General features: G+C 35.7%; 2 protein-coding genes across 2 annotated transcripts; both read right to left on the reverse strand.

The window, feature by feature from the left end:
• Positions 1 to 1892: 1892 nt before the first annotated feature.
• Positions 1893 to 4813, reverse strand: LOC114372620 (FRIGIDA-like protein 4a). The gene is made up of 3 exons (XM_028330283.1): positions 3802 to 4813; positions 3531 to 3706; positions 1893 to 2814 (listed from the first exon to the last, which is right to left on the reverse strand). Exons 1-3 carry the CDS (start codon positions 4706 to 4708, stop codon positions 2305 to 2307), a joined length of 1593 nt encoding a protein of 530 aa, XP_028186084.1. The 5' UTR covers positions 4709 to 4813; the 3' UTR covers positions 1893 to 2304.
• Positions 4814 to 9461: 4648 nt separating this feature from the next.
• LOC114370841 (protein SUPPRESSOR OF GENE SILENCING 3) lies at positions 9462 to 19022 on the reverse strand. Its single transcript, XM_028328230.1, has 3 exons — positions 18215 to 19022; positions 14176 to 14483; positions 9462 to 10488 (listed from the first exon to the last, which is right to left on the reverse strand). Exons 1-3 carry the CDS (start codon positions 18931 to 18933, stop codon positions 10133 to 10135), a joined length of 1383 nt encoding a protein of 460 aa, XP_028184031.1. The 5' UTR covers positions 18934 to 19022; the 3' UTR covers positions 9462 to 10132.
• Between the last annotated feature and the right edge of the window lie 14 nt (positions 19023 to 19036).

Genomic DNA, 19036 nt, shown 5'->3' on the forward strand with positions numbered 1-19036 from the left:
AAGGAGCCGTAGGCAAGTAAAAAGTAGGAACTTGCCAAGTCTGCGTCTTATTCACAAAAGAAGTGTCATTGATTTCGTACAGCAGATAGATATTTTGCTTTTACTTGTGACTTCATCATCGTCTCTGGAAGTCACATTCGGAATTTTTTTTTGTCTATTTTCGCCTCCTCAACATCTTCTTGTCTTTTCTTTTTCTTTGAAGAAGATTTCATTCTTCGGAATTCTGAATTATATCCTTGGAACTATGCCCAGATTTATAGATATATTGTCACGAATATCATTTCTTCACCCTCAACATACAAGGAAAATGACACTCAAGAACATGTCATGCATGCAGCCACATCCCTTACTAGTCAATATTATATCCATTTGAAGGATGATTAACATCAGTTAACAAGGGTGAAAAATGAAGGCCGCCAGAAAAATTAGAATTGAATTTAGTACAGAATACCGATATCCAACTTCCTTAAAAGTAATCTTCATGAAGGACTTTGAGTAAAAACTGAATGTCCTCAAGGAAATGTCGAATGTAAAATCGAAGTAATCCAACCTAAGAGTGATAAGAAAAGTTGAGTTGCAAGTTGTAACTCGACTATGTACCAGGCTAGCTTAACATGTGAGAAAAGATTCCCTGCCTCCATGTGGTCTTCTTTACAACCACCTATCTTCTGTGTGCTTTCTTCCTACTTTTTATGGGTTGTTGAGTAGTGTCAATACTTTTTTCCTAATATTCAGGGATTCATAATTGCAGTTTCTTTCCTTCACTTTTTTTCCATAAACAGAAATAATATCACAGACTGAATAAATTCCACAACTTACATTCTCCCAACTTCTACCCCGGGCCTGATTTAGTCGCACTCTTTTCTCTCACCATCTTGTATTTTGGGGCAAAAGAGAAGTTAATGCTATTATTCAAATATTATCTTCGCAATAATCTTCCTAACATTTTATAAAAAAAATGAAAATATTTATGCCAAAAACATAAGAAAAACATTAATACTTTCTAAATTTAGCAAAAAAAGAGGATTAGTTTAGAACTATTCTTTAGAAGAATGCCACAAAAGGAATGTAACAAGATATTACGGTTGAATGTTGAACTAACAAATAGTACCACTGTTTGGTATTGCAAATGCAGAACAACCCATCAAAGATTCCCTGCCTCCATAGTGGTCTTCGCAACAACCCTATGTCCCGAGTGCTTTCTTCCTTCTTTTATGGGTACTCATCAAAGATTCCCTACCTCCGTAGTGGTCTTTAGTCTTTACAACCACCTTATGTTCCGAATGCTTTCTCCCTTCTTTTTATGGGTTTTTGAGCTCTGTTTGTTAAGTAGCGAGAATACTTTTTCCTAATATTCAGGGATACATAATTGCCATTTGTTTCCTTCATTTTTTCTCCCCAACTGAATTAAAGTACTGTTATACCAAGACCAAATACATGCCACATTTTCCCATCTTTCACCCTCGACCTAGTTTACTCACATTTTCTCTCACCATCCTTCTTGTACTTCGGGGAAGAAAAAAGTGATTGGTTTTTTACGTACAATAGTCACTCGTGTTGGAGTTCATAACTCATACTACCCAAACCTCCTACCAGTAAAACAACCTTAGTGATTCAGAAAAAAGTAATTATTCTTTTATTAATCTTCCTAACATTTTATAAAAATATACATTAAATTTCAGTAAAAAAAACTAAAATATATTAAATAAAAAACACGTTTATCATTTTAAAAACATAAGAAAAACATCAATACTTCATGCCTTTAGTAAAACCATAAAAATATACTGTAACAAGATTTAAAACTATTCTTTGGAAGAAAGCTACAAAGGGAATGCAACAACATACTACGGTTGAATGCAGTACTAACAAATACCATAGTCCGGCATTGTGAATGCAGAAAAACATTTATCTCAGAAAAAATTATTTCCTTTGTAGTCTTTATACCATAGTCAACAGCTGCCAAGAAACAGATTACCTCTTTCTTTTTTTGTTTTCCTTCAGTTCGATCCCAAGATAAGCATATAATGTAAACACGGTAAGTCTTTCTACAACTAAACCGAACAGTGGTAGTTGAGTTTCTGATGTTTCTTGGCCGTCCTAGTTACTTTCCACAATCACCTAGTACTATGGGATCAACATTAGAAATACAACTTCTCCCCATGCAGAGCAGGAAGTGGGACAGTAGTTATAATTAACACACACAACTGCTACCGTTAAACGGTTAGTGATTACAAACAACATTGCGAAAGTAAATTGGATCAAGGTCGTCATATCAGTGGTTACCATCTTCAAGGGTTGTCATTTCTATCGGTAGTAAGCCTGCTGATAAGTGGGAGCCAAAACATTTCCATAGCCACCATATGCAGGAGGATAGTTCATGGGAGCTGCCGGGTAAGACCCTGCAATAGCCGGTGCCGGCTCAGGTGAATAAGCAGCATAAGGATTTGTCGGGGGACTTCTGCTGCCATACATGTGGGGTGGGGAAGGGTAAGGTGGAAGAGCAGCTGGGTATTGCCCGTGTGATGGAGACCTGACAAATGTAGGAGCAGCAGGGAAAGATGATACATATGCATTAGTCAAACGCCCAGCTTTGGCTGGTGGCATTGGACCTCCATTGCTGTTGCTTGCTCGAGTTCTCTTATTGGCAGGAACAGCAACCGGTTTCCTTTTCTCGGTCTTCACCGTCTTCACCTTCTCCAACTGGTCAAGTCGCTTCTTCAGATTCTCTGGTGGGAACTCATCCTCAAGTTTGTATTCTTCAATGCATTTAATCACAGCCCTGAGTGCAGACTGCTCTTTCCTTGCAGCTAGGTACTGCCAAAATTCATTCACCATAGAAAGAAAAAAAAATCCGTTAATATATTAAGCCCCCTTCTACTAACTCAAGAAAATACTACACAAATAGAGCGCTTTTACCATTTCCAGCCCTTTTTTTTCCTTCCAACTAATCAAAGAAGCAACATAAAATAGATGAGAAGAATCAGAAATCAAATCAGACTCTAACCAACTACTAGCACTAACACCCAGAAAGATCTCACCACTCACTTCGGCCTTTCCCTATCTAAAACAAAGAATCCTAGGTACATTAAATTCTAATAAGCTGCATCCTCTGTCTATTCAAAATAAACCAAAAATAGAAAACTTGTAACTAGTATCAACTACACATTCACAAGTTACCAGATGTGCTACCTACCACTCATCTAGCATAAAAGAAAAGACATTTCAGCTTCCACAACATTGAACCAGTAACAGACTATTCCGATAAACTTCTCAGTTGTAGAAGAAAATAAAAGGTAAAATGAATTCAACTTCTCCATAAACTAAAATTTTAACTTTTATAATAGCGGTTAAGTTGAGATGTATAAGTTGATCTTAAATTGAGATAAGCTCAATTGATTTTCCCTTAATTTTTTTTTCTTATTTCCTTCTATTATAAGTGCTTATGAAAAACTTCATCCATTCAAGAACAAAAAAAAAAAACACAGAAAATCATAGATATAGATATTAATAAAAACAAGAGTAAAAAGTACCGCAGCTCGGCCTGCATTGTTAGGATCTTCCAAAATAGAAGCCGCAACTTTCTTAGCATCCTTGAGAAAAGACTTCAACAAGGGAACAGGAGGGAACTTTTCCACAAGACCCACTTCATATGTAAAGTGAACCGCATCAAGCTGCTGCCCTTTGCTGATCAACTCTTCAATCATATCTATAAACAATTCACACAAACACAACATTTTCAGCTGAAGCACAGAATCAATATTCAGAGAATTGAAATTAATTAATTATCACTATTGACTATACCAGGCATTTGCTGAGCGAGACCAAGCGAAAGCGCGAGCTTCGGCATCTGTTTCCTCCAAGCGGAAGCAATAACAAGCTTCCGGTACAAATCGGAGTCCTCGTTCTTGACAATCCCGAAGGTAACGACGTGCTGCAAGAAAGTGTGGACGTCAGGGGTCTTCACGTTTTCCACGCCACCGCGCTCCTCGAGGCTGGTCTTCCAAGTCTCTGCGATCTCCGTGGCCTGCTCCTTCACAATAGGAGTCACCAACAGCCTCGATTTTCCGATGACGGGGTCGACCACGACCGGAATCAGCGACTCCAGGACAAGGACGCAGGCCCAGCCCAAGTCGTGGCCGGCCTTGTCCCCTCTCTTGTCGACCGGAAACACCTCGGAGATCGCCTCCAGCACGAATTTCGCCGGATCAACGCACTCCGCCAGAGCCACAGGCATCTCGGCGCGTAGGCCGTCGAGCTCCTTCTTCTTGGCGCTGACGAAGGCGAAGAACCCGAATGCGTCCATGCGGAGGCAGAAGGACTTGAGTTTGAGGATGAGGCCGGTGGTGTCGTCGACCTCACCGTCGGGGGAGCTGTTGATGATGTCGTCGGCGTCGGTGAGGAGGGCGGAGAGGGCAGCGGTGCGGCGCGTGTCGAGCGTGCGGAGGGCGATCTGGAGCGTGGCGTCGAGGGAGGTTTCGCGGCGATCGAGGAGGCGGAGGGAGTCGGAAGTAGTGTTGTCGAGGGTGCGAATCTTGCGTTTGAGGGCTTCGGATTTGTGGTTGAGGTCTTGCTCGAGGGAGGAGAAGTGGTCGGAGAGCTCCTTCCAGAGGAGGGTGCAGCTGGTCATGAGGGAAGTTTGGCGCTGGAACTCGTCGAAGCTCGGCTGAGTCAACTCGCTCAACTCGCCTGGATCGGGGATGGACCCCATCGTCGCGAACTGAATTCAAAGACGGGGGAACAACGAAAACCCTACCTCGCTCGCTCGCTCACTCGCTGGCTTCAGTCAATGTGAGAGAGAGTAAAGGTGGTGGAGGTAAAATGAAATCGAGACTCAGGGAAAGAGGGAGTGATGACGTGGATGGGTCAGGTGGAGACACGTGTCTTGGCGGTCTGAAAAAGGTGGTTGAGGGGCGATGCTAGAATGCGCCGGGAGTGCGTTACCAACAAGATAAGATTGTACTTAGAACGAACCAGCCTACTTGCAACCAACTAGGCCAGCTTCATATTAGTTTCCATTAATTTATTACATAACTTTTAAAATATATTTAACAAACAAAATTTTCCCTAATTTTTATATGCTATGTTTTTATTTTATTTTTACATGAGATCATGTGTATTCTTTTCTATAAAAAGACAATTTTATATAATTATTATAAATAACAAATTCTCCTTTCAAATATTTTTCCACATCACTCCCCTGTGTCATTGTCTCTAATTTGAAACTCCAATCGCATTCACAGTTTAACTATGTGCAGTATTAATTATAATAAATATATCAATTATAATCACAGCAATGCACAATATAGTGCCAACTACCAAGCCAATGACTTGTATTGGCCTACTCGAGCATACGTTCAGTTTAATGTTTTCTTCCTGTGCGAGAATAATGGTTCTGATATAAATACTTTTATAAAAAAATTAACAAACAGTTCAGCCATAAAATTAGTCCATTTAAACATTAATAATTATTTCATATTTATTTTTCTCATCATTAATTTATTATTATTTTCCAAGTGTACCTTCATCATTATTTTTTTCAATAAAAAAAACTACGAATATACAATAACTCTGATAATTTTCTGAAAGAATACTTTTAATGATATTTTCTGACAATGCCCTGTTAAACAGAATATTTATCCTTACTTTTTTTGTTTTATAAAAGCGGAAGCTCTTCGAATTCAATTTTATAAAATCTCTATTTTAAAGGTTTTATTTTTATTTTATTTTTATGAATTTTTTAATATACTGTTTGGTATATTTTTCCTTTTTTAAAAATACAAGAATCTAAAAATGAATTAAGTCAGACATTATCTAAGTCTGCGTCATATTAACTGCATCAACTCCTACGGCCCTACCTAACATTTTTGTGCACAAATGTCCAAACTCTTACATTAAATCAGCATATATTTTATTTGTTTATTAAATTAGAAAGTTAAATTGAATTTTTTTTATTTTGATAATCATAATTTTAAACTAAAAATAATTTTTATAATACACGAACCAAAAATAAGAAATTAAATTTAAAAAATAAAATGAGTTGAGTTGATTGATTCAAACAAAATGTATTTATTTTAATTGAAATGACATTATATTCCTCGTATATCTACAGCACAAACTATAAACAGAGAGAGAAGGTTTTAGGTTGATTCACGTAATGGTCATCAAATTTCAAATTATGAAATGATATCTAAACACAAAGTAATAAGGTTTTATTAGTTTTTTTACTCAACTCGAAGATGAACACAAAGTGAATTAAACTAAAGCAACTTAACTAATTTAGTTTAATTTTTTTTAAAATTGCGTAATTAATTCAATCCGACGGACAGCAACTAATGTGTATAAATATAAGGATTGATGTAATTAAATTTTCTCTCTCATTCATACCTTCATCTTTTATCTAAAAAATATTATACTTTCTTTACCTATTATTTTATTATCAGTGTAAATAAGAATATAATATAGATAAATACCACTTTATAATTTATTTTTTAAAAAAAAGATAGTTATAATTGAGAGAGATAACTAACTAAATAATAAATTAAATGTGTTAATTACATTGTTATTATGAATACATGTGATAAAATTAGGCTATAAAAACATAGAAATAAGGTAAAATTTATCATAACTAAACGATAACTTTTTTTACAAGCAATAATGTTATTATACACAGAATGAGTTCTGAAACATTTTTATAATTTATTTATTTTTCTTCCAAAGGAATGTATATATGCTACAGCCTACTTGTGTGACAGTGTCCTAGGAAACATTATTACTAACACAGTAACATGATAAAATACTATAAGATTAGAATATGTTTTGTTGCGTATGCGAGAATGTTAAATAGATACTATACTATATTAGTTGTATATTTGGTACGGAGAAGGAACTTTCCCAGAAATCGAAGAGAGAATGTGTGGGGTGGGACAAGAGTGCTGAGCTCCACATGGGAAGAGTCAGAAAAAGTAAATAAAAGAGAAGGAAGGAAGGAAGGAAGGAGGTAATCTAAATCTAAATTCAAACGGTTAAAAACAAAAAACATTGCCTTTGGGTGGAGTGGAGGGTACAGTACCTGCCATCGCAGAAAGACACATGCATGCGTACAAATGCGTGTTAGGATAAGGTATAATTCACCAAAGAAGATATTCCTCTTCAACTTCCATCTATCATCACATCTATGTCAATTTTAAAATTCCATCATGTATTAGTATATTTCAACCACTTATTTTATTATCTATTACAAAAATAAATTCCTTTATGTTAACGTGATTTGATCATTCACGAAATAAATAAATGTATATAGAAGATAATGAATTGATGGACACGGGATCATATGTTTAAATTATATATATATATATATATATATATATATATATATATATATATATATATATATATATATATATATATATATATAAAAGAAGTTGAGTCAGTATTAAAGTATGTTCATTGTCCTTGCTTTGATATTTAAAAAAAAAAACATCTAGGAAAAGGTCAATTTAATTTCTAGGCTTAGACTTAACATGTACCTCCAAAAAATATTTTAAAAAATATAAAATTATATTTTAAAAAATCGTGCTAACGCAGAAAATACAAGTATAACAAAGAAACTTTACAATGATTATTTCATATATACCTGCAATTATAAACAAAATTTCATGCAAAGGATCTTGTTTATTTTTCTGGAAAAACAACTTATTTTTTGCATTCATTAACCACAGAATAAAAAATAAATAAAAGAATAGATGAGTTTTCAGGCATTACTAGGCCTAATTAGGTTTCTAGACTAAAGAGTGGGAAAAAAATTATTGAAACGACGAGAGGCTAAAATCTTTAGTGTGACACAAATTTAACTGTTTAAAAAAAGAAAATAATATGTTGATCTGATTTCGACGAGAATTTTAATAGTGACTGACGAAAACTAACCAGTGTACCATTAAATGTTATATTGTGTAACCAAATTAAAAAAAGGCACATCTGACTAATCAATACACATTTGTTAATTTTTTATTAAAATACTTTTTAATTGATTAACAATATAAAAAAAATTTACACCATCGTATATGCAATATGCACATTAAAACTCTTGTATTTTATCTTACGAGAAAAATAAAAACAACAAACTATTTTTCTTTAAATTTTAATTTTTTTAGCCTATATTTGAATGTGTAAATAAGAAGAAACAAAGTAAGAAAAAAGAAGATAAAGAAATATCATTTTTTTTCTTTATTTCAATGGATAATGGATAGACATACAAGGTAACAAAAAAAGAAGAGAAACACGAGCCAAGAAGAAAAACTCCGCAATAAACTGGAAATATTAAGTAAAATAATATAATAATAAGTTCAGGGATTGGAATTTAAAGAAAATGGAATGGTATTAATGAAAGAAAATGTGAAACTTTCGCAAGAACACAAATCAGCATACAACATACAGCATCCAGGAAATTTAAGCACACTTAAACACTATTCACCAATTCACTACTGCTTAACCACATGCTTTCCTTCTCATAAAAACCCACAGATGCTTTCACCACCTTCCATGGCAAACGTATGTAAATATCAAATTTGTTTTGACAGTGAATACTAACTCGTATATTTGAAGTCACATGTCAAGCTAAGACAGAATTAATGCAAATAGCATATGCCCTTATAGTGTATATCATCTACTCACAAATTGTCACATGTACGAAGTTTAATGACTTTAACAATAACACACCTTAAAAATCATACCTATATAATATTATTATATAAAAACTCATTACAGAAACACGATTGAATAATGTATCTCCAATTACCCAAATATTTCCCCTCAACTAAGCACCATTTTAACGAAATAAACAATTGAGCATAATAAATGATCCACTCCAAACACGTTTGTGTGTCTGAATACTGATTGCTGAATAACCTCCCAAGAATAAAAAGTCCTTAAAAGTAATCAAACCTCGTCCTTTGACATCCTATATAAGTCAATAATATCCTAACCAATAATATTATCTATTAATAAAAAGTGTTCTAATGAGAACTCATCTTTTGAGTGAAGATGTCTTAAACATTAAATTTTTAACATAATTATAATACACTAAATTAAATCAAAGATAAATACTTATTACCCATTTAGAAACGATATCACTTAAAAGGAACATATTCCTGACTACCTTATGCACCAACAAAAATTAAAACACTACCTCTGCCAGCAAATCTTGTAACTAACTAGCTAGAGTATATCATCTGCAGTTATTTATATAATAAACACTACTCTCGCCGTTGTACAGACAGCAAGATCTATAACCCAAACTCCAATAGAATCCACTTATTCTACGATAAAAAAAAAAAAACAAAAAATTCTGCACACCACTTGAATGTGCAGAGAAATATAAAAACAACATGCATTGGTGGTGCCTTTAACTTAAGTAAGCTGGAATACAATCACTAAGCAGTGATTGTTGCTATGAATCCATTAACTCCACCATAAAAAGTTTCATTTAAACTTCAGTATAAGTTTAGAACGCAAGACTACAGTACAAGTATCATTTATATTTCTATATCATCACCAAGCCTTCTACTCGCTGCCTTTTCCAAAAATTCAAAGAGCCAAAGAAAGAAAAAAAAAATAGAGTAAACAAATAATCAACTAGGAATTTGCAGTGAATAGAGGCTTTCATCAATCAATTAAACTGACTTGCAAACAATCAACTGGGAGGGCTACTAATGAGGGATTTACAGAGTTGGCAGCAAATCATGTGTACAAATTTCCATGCCCCACCATTGCAATTAAAAAAAATCTAAACTGTAAACAAACAGTTCCCAGCCAACATGGGGAAAAGCGAGGACAAGATCAAGACTTTAGATTCCAGTCATTGACTTTAACTGAGTAGTGCGTTCCAGGTTTTCAGATCGTGGCAAGACAAACAAATCTTCTTAATGTGCCTAACTATTACTGTGGCAGGAAAATTCAGCACAAATTATGTGAATTAAAATAAAAATGATGGCAACGATGTCTCCTATTGTACATGAAACTGTCAGCACAATACATAAAAGCTTTTATCATCTTCAGGAATCGGGACTATAATGCAACTGGAAAGACTTTCCATGTATTCCATTTTACATAACCATTCCCATGTATAGTCCAAAAACTACATGGGTGGTTTGTATTCTCTCCTGCTCTCTATGACAGCCTTCTTCCTTGTGTCAAAATCAACTTTGTCAAGATCAAAAGCAGTCCCAAGATAGCCGTACAAGACCCTCCTTTTATCTCCTTTTTTCTCATCCACCTTCACAAGGTTTGCATTATTCTCATCATCCTTTCCTAATGTTTGTGACTGCACATGGGCCCAATCCTTACGTCCATGGTTTTCCTTCTCAAAGTGTTCAGCAAGTCGAATGGCCTCCTTAAAGCCTGATTCGTCCCCAGCAAATTTAACCAGTGTTATGCCCAAATGACCATCTCTTCCATATAATGACTTTGATTTGCCACCAACAAATCCAAGCTCTGGAAAAAAGATATTGTCAAAATCTCACTATCATCAGATATGAGTGGATGATTGGAAAAAACTTAAGATTTTGGTAATGCTTCCTAAAAAGGAGTTGCGTTGCATAAATGTTGCCATAAAAGGCACATTGGCCAAGTAATTTACATAGGAGATTCTGAGCCCAACAAAATGCTGTTTGTCAAGGAAAACTACAAGGAGTGCAATCCAGTGGAAGTAGAAGAGGAGAAAAAAACAAAGGGCAGAACAGTAACCAAACTATCTAAATCAAGAGACTAGACAGCATGAGCAAGCGAAATGGACTATAAGGAAGGTGCTTAAAAATGGGAAATATTGGAGATAGATTTTTCTGTGTCATCTGAATTTCTATCCATCAGTATTAGATGGTTTATTTGATTAGAAATAAACAGATAAATGTCTAATCTAATATAATATGATTAAAACCAAAAGCAGGTCTAAACTGAATTAGCTTATAGACTACTTAGTATAACAAAGTAACCAGCTAAGCACTTGCAGTAAGACAACAATCAAGATTCATGAAGAAAGATTAAACGAACGAACTCATTGAGATTTAAGGAAAGGTAGAATATTATCTAATAAAGCAAGGCCTGGCTGGCTGAAAATTCAATTTGCATGACATTTAGGTATCGAAACACTTGACAAGCACAACATAATTCACAAAAATTAAAAACAGAAACCGGGTCAGGAAACCTATAGATCAAATCAACTCCATTTTGCGATCAAGACAGTAGCATTACCTCAACTAGTTAAAAATGCTAATAAGCTACAAATATTATTCAAAATTCATGATCTCAAAATATATATTATCACCACTAAGTGCTGAAACAATACAGTTAAGCATCAACTAGAATAATGTATGGTAATTATTTTCACAAAACTAACAATCCTCACAATAATGTTAATAACTTTCTTGATTGTTCCATATATCGATAAAATAACACATGCATCTGCATAAATGATCAGCTACATGTGGCTATGCATAAATGGACAGGTAAGAAAGATATGCACATACACAACTTAATATTCTCCATCTCAAAATAAACACCCTTGGTGCTTGATGCAAAAACAACATAGTTAAGCATAAACTGCAATAATGTCCAAACTCCAGAAATTCTACATAAAAAATGAAGAGCCATCCCACAATAACATTCACCAAAACCATTTTCTTGATCTCCAACCTACCATCATTAAATATATGTATATGCATGAGCATAAATACACAGCTAAATGCATGCATAGTTACATGTATAAATGGACAGGTTCATATATCCACAGACACAATTCATCTCAAAACAAACATATAACCTCAGTGCTAGGTGTCAAATCAAATGAAGAAGAACCTAGTTAAGCAACAACTAGAATAACATCAGGAAAAGTTAGGCACAAAATGAAGAGTCGCCCCATAATAACATTCACATCTTTCGTTCTTGGTTGTAGAATCAACTGCCATTGAGATATGAACACAAGTAGAAGTAGGTGTGCATAAACGCACAGGTAACAAATAAATATCCCCTAGAAACTATGCAATCTAGGTAGAAAGATCTATTCATGAACATCTCCATCTATCTACCAGGAAAACAACTTAAAAGCTAGTCAAAGGAAATTAAAAATAAACAGAAGAATCATCCAATAAATCAAATTATAAAGGGGCGCAAAGGGTTGTGAGGACGTGATTCTGTTCAGGTCACATATACAGTCTAAATAATGTTCCACACAATGGACACGTTTAGGAAGGGTCAACATGCTGGGCTTCCAGAAAGTAAGCTTACTCAACTAACCCAAATTAATAAACCTTCTACAGGCAAAATGAAATTAAAGAAATTCCTCAAATCCAAAGACCAATCTCTCTTTTATTCTCTATTTTTTGGCTTATATCCTTGAACCAGTTACTGCTTTGAACAATTCCATAATTTTTTTGTTAATGATGGTATCAAAACCCAGTTTTGAGCTACTCACCATTGTTTTCCAGTTCTCATAATTCAGTATGTAATTACAAGAGGTAAGCAAAGAAATACTCATCCCATTACCAACTCTTACTACAGTGCTCACAATTCTTCTTAAAAGATCAACAATCATGGGGTGGAGTGGAAGGGAAGTTTTAGTGGCCCAGAACAGGTAACTGACCACACTAATAATGAATCGGGGCCAATGTTTAGCAGTTCATTCGATAGGAAGAAGCAAAGTGTAAACAAAAGGAATGCAACAGTCACCATCAAGTGCAATGGAAAGGAATAGAATGGTCACTATTAGTATTGAATCAATGGAATGGTAAATCTTGGGGAAAAGAAGAAAGGAAAAAACTTGTATATAAATTTTCGATTTAACTGTCTCAAAAATAAGATGGCTATTACATATATCTAAGCACCATGTGGAGGAATGACAAGTAACCCCCCAAGTAAAGTTACTAGCACAAACAGACACACACTCATCACTTAACATCAACACAATTTTCACCATCTGAGATGTGACTCCTGCTTATGAGTATCAAGCATCTATCCAATGCATTCTAGTTTCACTCTAAATCAAGAGTGATCTGTATTGATTACTGAGAAGCTGAATCCTTAGGGAGCTATACTTAAAGAGTTAGTGTGGCAATTGTATCCAATCAACCCAAAATCAATCCAAAAATGCAATAAAATACAAATAGTATGCAGATTCACTACAAGGAAATTTAAAAATATTAAATATGTAAATTGATGAAAACCATCCAATAATCCTAACCCATCTATTCGACTCAAGCATTGATGTATTATGACAAAAAATTCTGAAAAACATAATACAAGTAAATCCAGAAGAGCAAAGTAGAATGAAACTTAAAATAGAAAGTGGCCAATCATTTGTCATAATCTTGTCAAAGCTATAATGCAAATGAATCTAGATGTTTAGAGAGAATCAACCTCAGTCATTGAGAGCTAATAACTACATATCAAAAGCTATTTTTTACATACCAAAAAGTTACAGCAATACTCGGTATTTTGAAGACCTAAACAAATAAATAGAGATAATATAAGTTAACAGCTTCAACAAAACTGCTTTATATTATTTTATTCTATATCAACTACATATGTCAAATCGTGACATAAAAGAGAAGTAACGGCTAAATGACTAATGAAATGAAAAGGTCAAACAAATTAGAAATAACAAAGCTTTTGATAAATATAAATTTTGTAACTAAATAGCCAAATCAGAGCAAGAACCTACCATGAAAATATATAAGACAGGACTTATTTCTGTTCAAGATTAAAACAAAAAACGCAAAGAGCAATCTTGACAGAAGAATCAACTCCAAGAACACTTCGATGTTAATGGAAAGTCCTATAAAATAAAAAATTGTATTTCAAATTATGGATGAGTCTCTAATGTCCCAGCTTCTAATTTGATGTTAATGGGAAATCCTATAAAATCAAAATGACTTTTCATCTCATTATCTTTGAAGAGATAATGCCACGAGAGTATTCCATTAAACAGCAGCCTAAAGCAGAGGGAGGTTGGCCAACTAAGAAATATTGGGAAAGCCGGAATGGTAACTGACTACTACATGTTTCCCACTGAAACTGCTCTAAAAGGCCGACTCAGCATGCATGCAAGAAATATTTTCCTGAGCTCATTAAGACCATAAAGAGAGACATCATATAGAAGATGATAGAGAATGGAGGGTCACTTTATACCTCTAATTTTATTATCCATTGTTTTGTTTCCCAAACCCTCCATACGACCATCTCTATTTTTTCCGGTATTTGTGTTATGAATGATCACCAAAGGTGGCCACATGATCAGATCATCCTGATTTGCTGCTGCTTCATCAGCAGGTAAAAACTGATATGCCTTTGAGTTATCAGGAGGCTTTGAGTAGTTCCAACCCATTAAGACACACAGAGCTTTGTGTAATCCCAAATGATCAACACGTGAATCAGCATTATCTGGGTTGTATGTGTGCATAATGAGAGCATGCATATCTGGAAAATCTTTTGCAGACCTGAAAGTTGGCATATCAAGGGCATTGAAGAATAGATTTTAGGTTTTCACCCTGTAAGTACACAGAAAAGGCAAAGTAAAAGCACATATTCGCTTCCTTTCATTTAAATTTAAAACCAAACATCTTCTTTTGAACTAAGTCACACAGAACCTGCATCCTAAAGTACATCAAAGCACCAAGCAACTACTAAAGAAAAACTGAAAAAGTGGAGAAGCACCACCTCTGAAAAGTTATAATCAGCACGATGACATAGTTTGGTACTAAACAGTTGCAGATGCCAAAATTTTCAAAGACAAATTGACCAATGTACACATGCACCTTTAAATTGCATGACTGAAAATGGAAAAAAAACTTCCATGCATGAAGTCAGTCCCAAATCATGAGTTGCAAGGGCATAACATATATCAGCAACTATTAAACAGGCAAACAGATACTCAAACTCCAATGAAACAAATAAAGCTCTCTCTAAAGAGAGACAGAAGGACAACTAATCAGTACAAAATTGTTCTCACCAAACCAAAGTTTCTGTTCTCAAAAGATTTCAATTATTGGCAAAGACATCAGAGTTCAGGCCACACATGATGCTGAAACTCAACTTCAGAAGCAAAATAATATAGGGAACTGACAGGCATAACCTGGGACTCATAAAGCTAAGTTCCAGTGAAAAGGGACAGATAAGCACTAAAATCATACAAGAAAAAGTATAAAATCAACTTTAGAGAAGCAAGGAAAAAATTGTATAACGAATAAGCATGGTTCTAAGGTTCCACAAAAGGCCAGAGATGGATGAAGCTCATTATGTATTTAAGAACAATCTACTTCATCAAGAGCAGCTCTATGACCCTCAGAGAATGCCATGTTCCTAAATTTATTTTGCAACAAACAGCAAAATAGCCTTGGTTGTTATAAATGATACTCCCTCTGTTCCTATTTATAAGATCCAATTACCTAATTCATTCAAAGAAAAGTGGCTAATTTAGTTGATAGCAATAAATTTGTCTTAAATTTATAACTCTTTCCAAAATTATCCTTGTCATGAATTCTGCTCTCTCTCTCTTCTAATTGTTTGCCAATACATTCTCTCTCCTTTTAATAAGGGGTATTCTAGTATAAAAATAATTAATTCAATAGATATTATAGATCGGGTCTTATAAAAAGGAACAAATAACATTTTAAACTTGGTCTTATAAATAGGAACGTAGGGAGTAACCAACATAACCATACTCGAAACTGCACCTCATGTTCAAAATATACAAAAGACTATAGAACAGGGAAGCCTATATTGCCTTCATAGATTAGAATAATTACAAAGAAATTGATGACAATGTCATCCATTTCATAAATCAAGCAACATTAGATAAAAGGGAGGGGAAAAAAAGGCAAACCAACACAAGGCTGCCATCAAGTGGGATCTAGGGAGGGTAGATATACGCAGCCTTACCACACCCCCTGGGCAAACAGAGTGGCTGTACCCACAATTTGAACCTATGACCTCTAAACCCCAGGTCATAAAGTGTGTGTTTGGTTCTGCGTTTATATCCCACACTTACCAACAAATTCACGTCAAATGTTAAAATTAATGCAGAACCTAGTTCATGGCACATCAAGAGGACATGCATCCAACCCCAGCCCCAACGGACGCATATCCAGATATGCTAAAAGCAGCAACCTTAACGTTGCTCCAAGGCCCACCATCTAAATCAAGTAACACTATAATTTAAGAAAAATGAAAGCAAAAGTTTTTCCATAATAAAAGGCATAAAGAGCTATAAACTTGTTACTAATATAACCCAACTAAAGCAGAAGTGTTGCCAATGTGGCAATGCCATATTAGAAAACATAAGAGCTCTAGCCATGTTATATCACTTATATGGCAACAAAATAGCTTCAAAAGATGAGAACAAGACACTAGCCAGTCAACAAAACAGAAATCAAAGAAAGATCATCACAGCTGCATAGAAATTATGAGTTAAGCAACTGTGATATTATAAGTGTATCTGATGAAAGTATTAAGTTTCTCAATTCATCAAATCCTAAAGAATCATCAACTCACTTCATAATTACTACAATGGGTCCACCAATACCATTTCCCACTATTTCTAACAAACTATAGCAACAGCAGAAATATACAAGTTCAGCAGATAAACTAGCCAGTTCAATATGGATACATATGGAAATGGCTCCATATAAACAACAGAAATGAACAACATAACTACAGGTAGAGAAACTTCAAGGGCTTACTACATCACTGTTCACTATCATCCAATTATACCTCAACAAAGAATCCTTCTATGACTTTTCCTGACCAGACCAAATGAAATCACATATGCAAAACTTTTTTACAAAACTAGTTTCCAGTACTGTAAAGTATAAATTTCATTGGTGATCACCAAATCAGTCAAGACTTCTATGGACTAGAGTGATAACTCTTACTACACACAAGCATGACATCAGATGCTTGATGACTAAATTATATTATAAGCAGTCAACTATAAGCATAGAACTGAATTAGACAGCCTGTTTCAAGGAACAAGTTTGCTAGGTTTGTGAATAACTGAATACATGCTATTGCTGTTAGATTTTGTGAGGGTTGGTAACCGTAGTTAACAAAACAGAAGTGATATGCTACAATGGGAAGAAACAACATTAGGACCAGGAACCTAACATTATCTAAAAACCTAAGCTCCAGACAAAGCTAAGTGGTAAGTGTTGTCAACCTGAAATAAATTACTCAACTGAGCTGCACAAGTTTACAAGACAGGAAGATCCATCTTCTAAAACTAAAGGCACACACTTCATTTCTTAAGAATTTAGATTTATCACAAAGATTCTAAATACTTCCTTTGTCTCCTTGTTGTTAAATGGCGGCACCATGGGCACCATGGAAGAATGGCATAGCAGATTTTTTGCCAACCACCATAGGCAATTTGTTAATAGAGGCCTGCTATGGTGGCACCATAGGCGGCAATGGTCAAATGTTGGCCTTCTGCCATATTCCACTATCCACCACTGGTAACATTGTCCTTGTATACCTAAGCTAAAGACATAGTCAAAGGATGTTGAATATCGAGAAAACTTAGAGAGAATTTGGAAAACCTAGTAACCTACTGTATATTAAAAATAAGAAAATAACTGAACCTACAAAGATTAAGCTTGCAACAGATATTTATAGTACAGGAGATATAGAGCCTATCTAGAATCTAATCTGACAGTCACCAGTTGTAACTGATTTACAATCAGCTAGCTATATTACAAGAAATGAACTGCTGTCATACTAATTCCAGCTAGACTGAGAAATGATATTTTCTCACAAAGGAGGCACAAGAGGTCTAGCTGGCCAAGACTCTAGACACTTTGGTTCAGGCAAGGCACACCTTTAATGCCTCCAAAATGTTACAACATAACTAGTAGTCAGTCACACGGACTGGGTTCGATCCCGATACAAAAACATTAAACAAAAAAAAAAGCAGCAAGAAGCTGAGTTACCTAAATTGTGCTACTCATTTTGACTTACGCTATGCTTGAATAGTTTAACCTATATGGAAAAATATCGCAAAAATATTCATCTAATTTTTAAGTGCATCTCGCCTGAAGCTACCAAAACCGCACAACACCCTCGAGCCATTCAACTACTACCTTGCTTTTAAGGTTATAGATAAATAAACTGAAAGCAAACAAACAAACAAACAAACTTGGAAGAAACAATGGTAATCATCCTAATTGCAGCAAACCTGCCAGTGCCACAAGCAAGACAATGAAGGCGCCCCTGCTTGCCATCTTCCAAGCAAGTCCTCTTCTGCGAGACATTCTCGTTAATGAGCTTCGAAAAGTTACAAAAGGATTTCTTCAACGCGTCCTGATCCACCTGCGAGTGTCTCGTAGAATTCGACAACCCATCGAGCCTGGAGTGCTTGGAGGGCCTCAAGTCACTGGGGCCCGCAGAGAACTGCTCCCTGGAAATGCCATTGGCGTTACGGAGAAGCTGCTCCCTCTGCCTGGCGAGGTCATCCCTGGGACCGCCGTCATCATCACCGTATTTTCGCTTGGCGGCGGCGGCGGTGTATGAGTAGTCGGGGAGGCAGAAGCGGGGAGGGAGGTCGAGAGGGCGGGGGGCGAAGTCTTGGTAATCAGGAGGGAGGGCGAAGTAGGAGCGAACGCTACCGTCGGCGAGGACGATGGTGCGGCGTTCAAGCATGTGGAAGCCGTAGGCGGGAGGAGGGGGAGGGCCCAGAGGGGCGGGGTCCGGGAAGGGGAAGGGGAGGTGTTTGGGGCTAGGGTTAGGGTTTGTGTTAGATTTGGGTTTGGGGGAAGGGGCGGTAGATGATTTTGATTTGGGATCGGCTGGGGAATTGGCGGAGGAGGAATTGGGTTCCCAGCGAGATTTGCGGTGGGAGGCGGAGGGGGGAGGTTTGTTGTGATGGGAAGACTTGGGATGGTTGCCGCCGGCCATCCTGCGGTGTGGGATCTTTCCTTGATTTCCCCGCGGGGTCTTCTGTGCTTCTTCTGCTTTACTACTGTTTCCCTTTCATTTGTAAGCTTTTACAAACTTAGTT

The sequence above is a fragment of the Glycine soja genome, chromosome 10 (assembly GCF_004193775.1).
Source record: "Glycine soja cultivar W05 chromosome 10, ASM419377v2, whole genome shotgun sequence".
NCBI lineage: Eukaryota > Viridiplantae > Streptophyta > Magnoliopsida > Fabales > Fabaceae > Glycine > Glycine soja.

What these genes read in the sequence shown, in the direction of transcription:
- LOC114372620 (XM_028330283.1), bottom strand. Translation starts at nt 4,708, where the DNA reads ATGGGGTCCATCCCCGATCCAGGCGAGTTGAGCGAGTTGACTCAGCCG. An exon ending in TCTCGCTCAGCAAATGCCTG is followed by an intron (nt 3,707 to 3,801) that starts GTATAGTCAATA and finishes AATTGTTTATAG; the next exon opens with ATATGATTGAAGAGTTGATC. An exon ending in ACAATGCAGGCCGAGCTGCG is followed by an intron (nt 2,815 to 3,530) that starts GTACTTTTTACT and finishes GAATTTTGGCAG; the next exon opens with TACCTAGCTGCAAGGAAAGA.
- LOC114370841 (XM_028328230.1), bottom strand. Translation starts at nt 18,933, where the DNA reads ATGGCCGGCGGCAACCATCCCAAGTCTTCCCATCACAACAAACCTCCC. An exon ending in CTTGCTTGTGGCACTGGCAG is followed by an intron (nt 14,484 to 18,214) that starts GTTTGCTGCAAT and finishes GCCAACTTTCAG; the next exon opens with GTCTGCAAAAGATTTTCCAG. An exon ending in AATGGATAATAAAATTAGAG is followed by an intron (nt 10,489 to 14,175) that starts GTATAAAGTGAC and finishes TCTTTTTTCCAG; the next exon opens with AGCTTGGATTTGTTGGTGGC.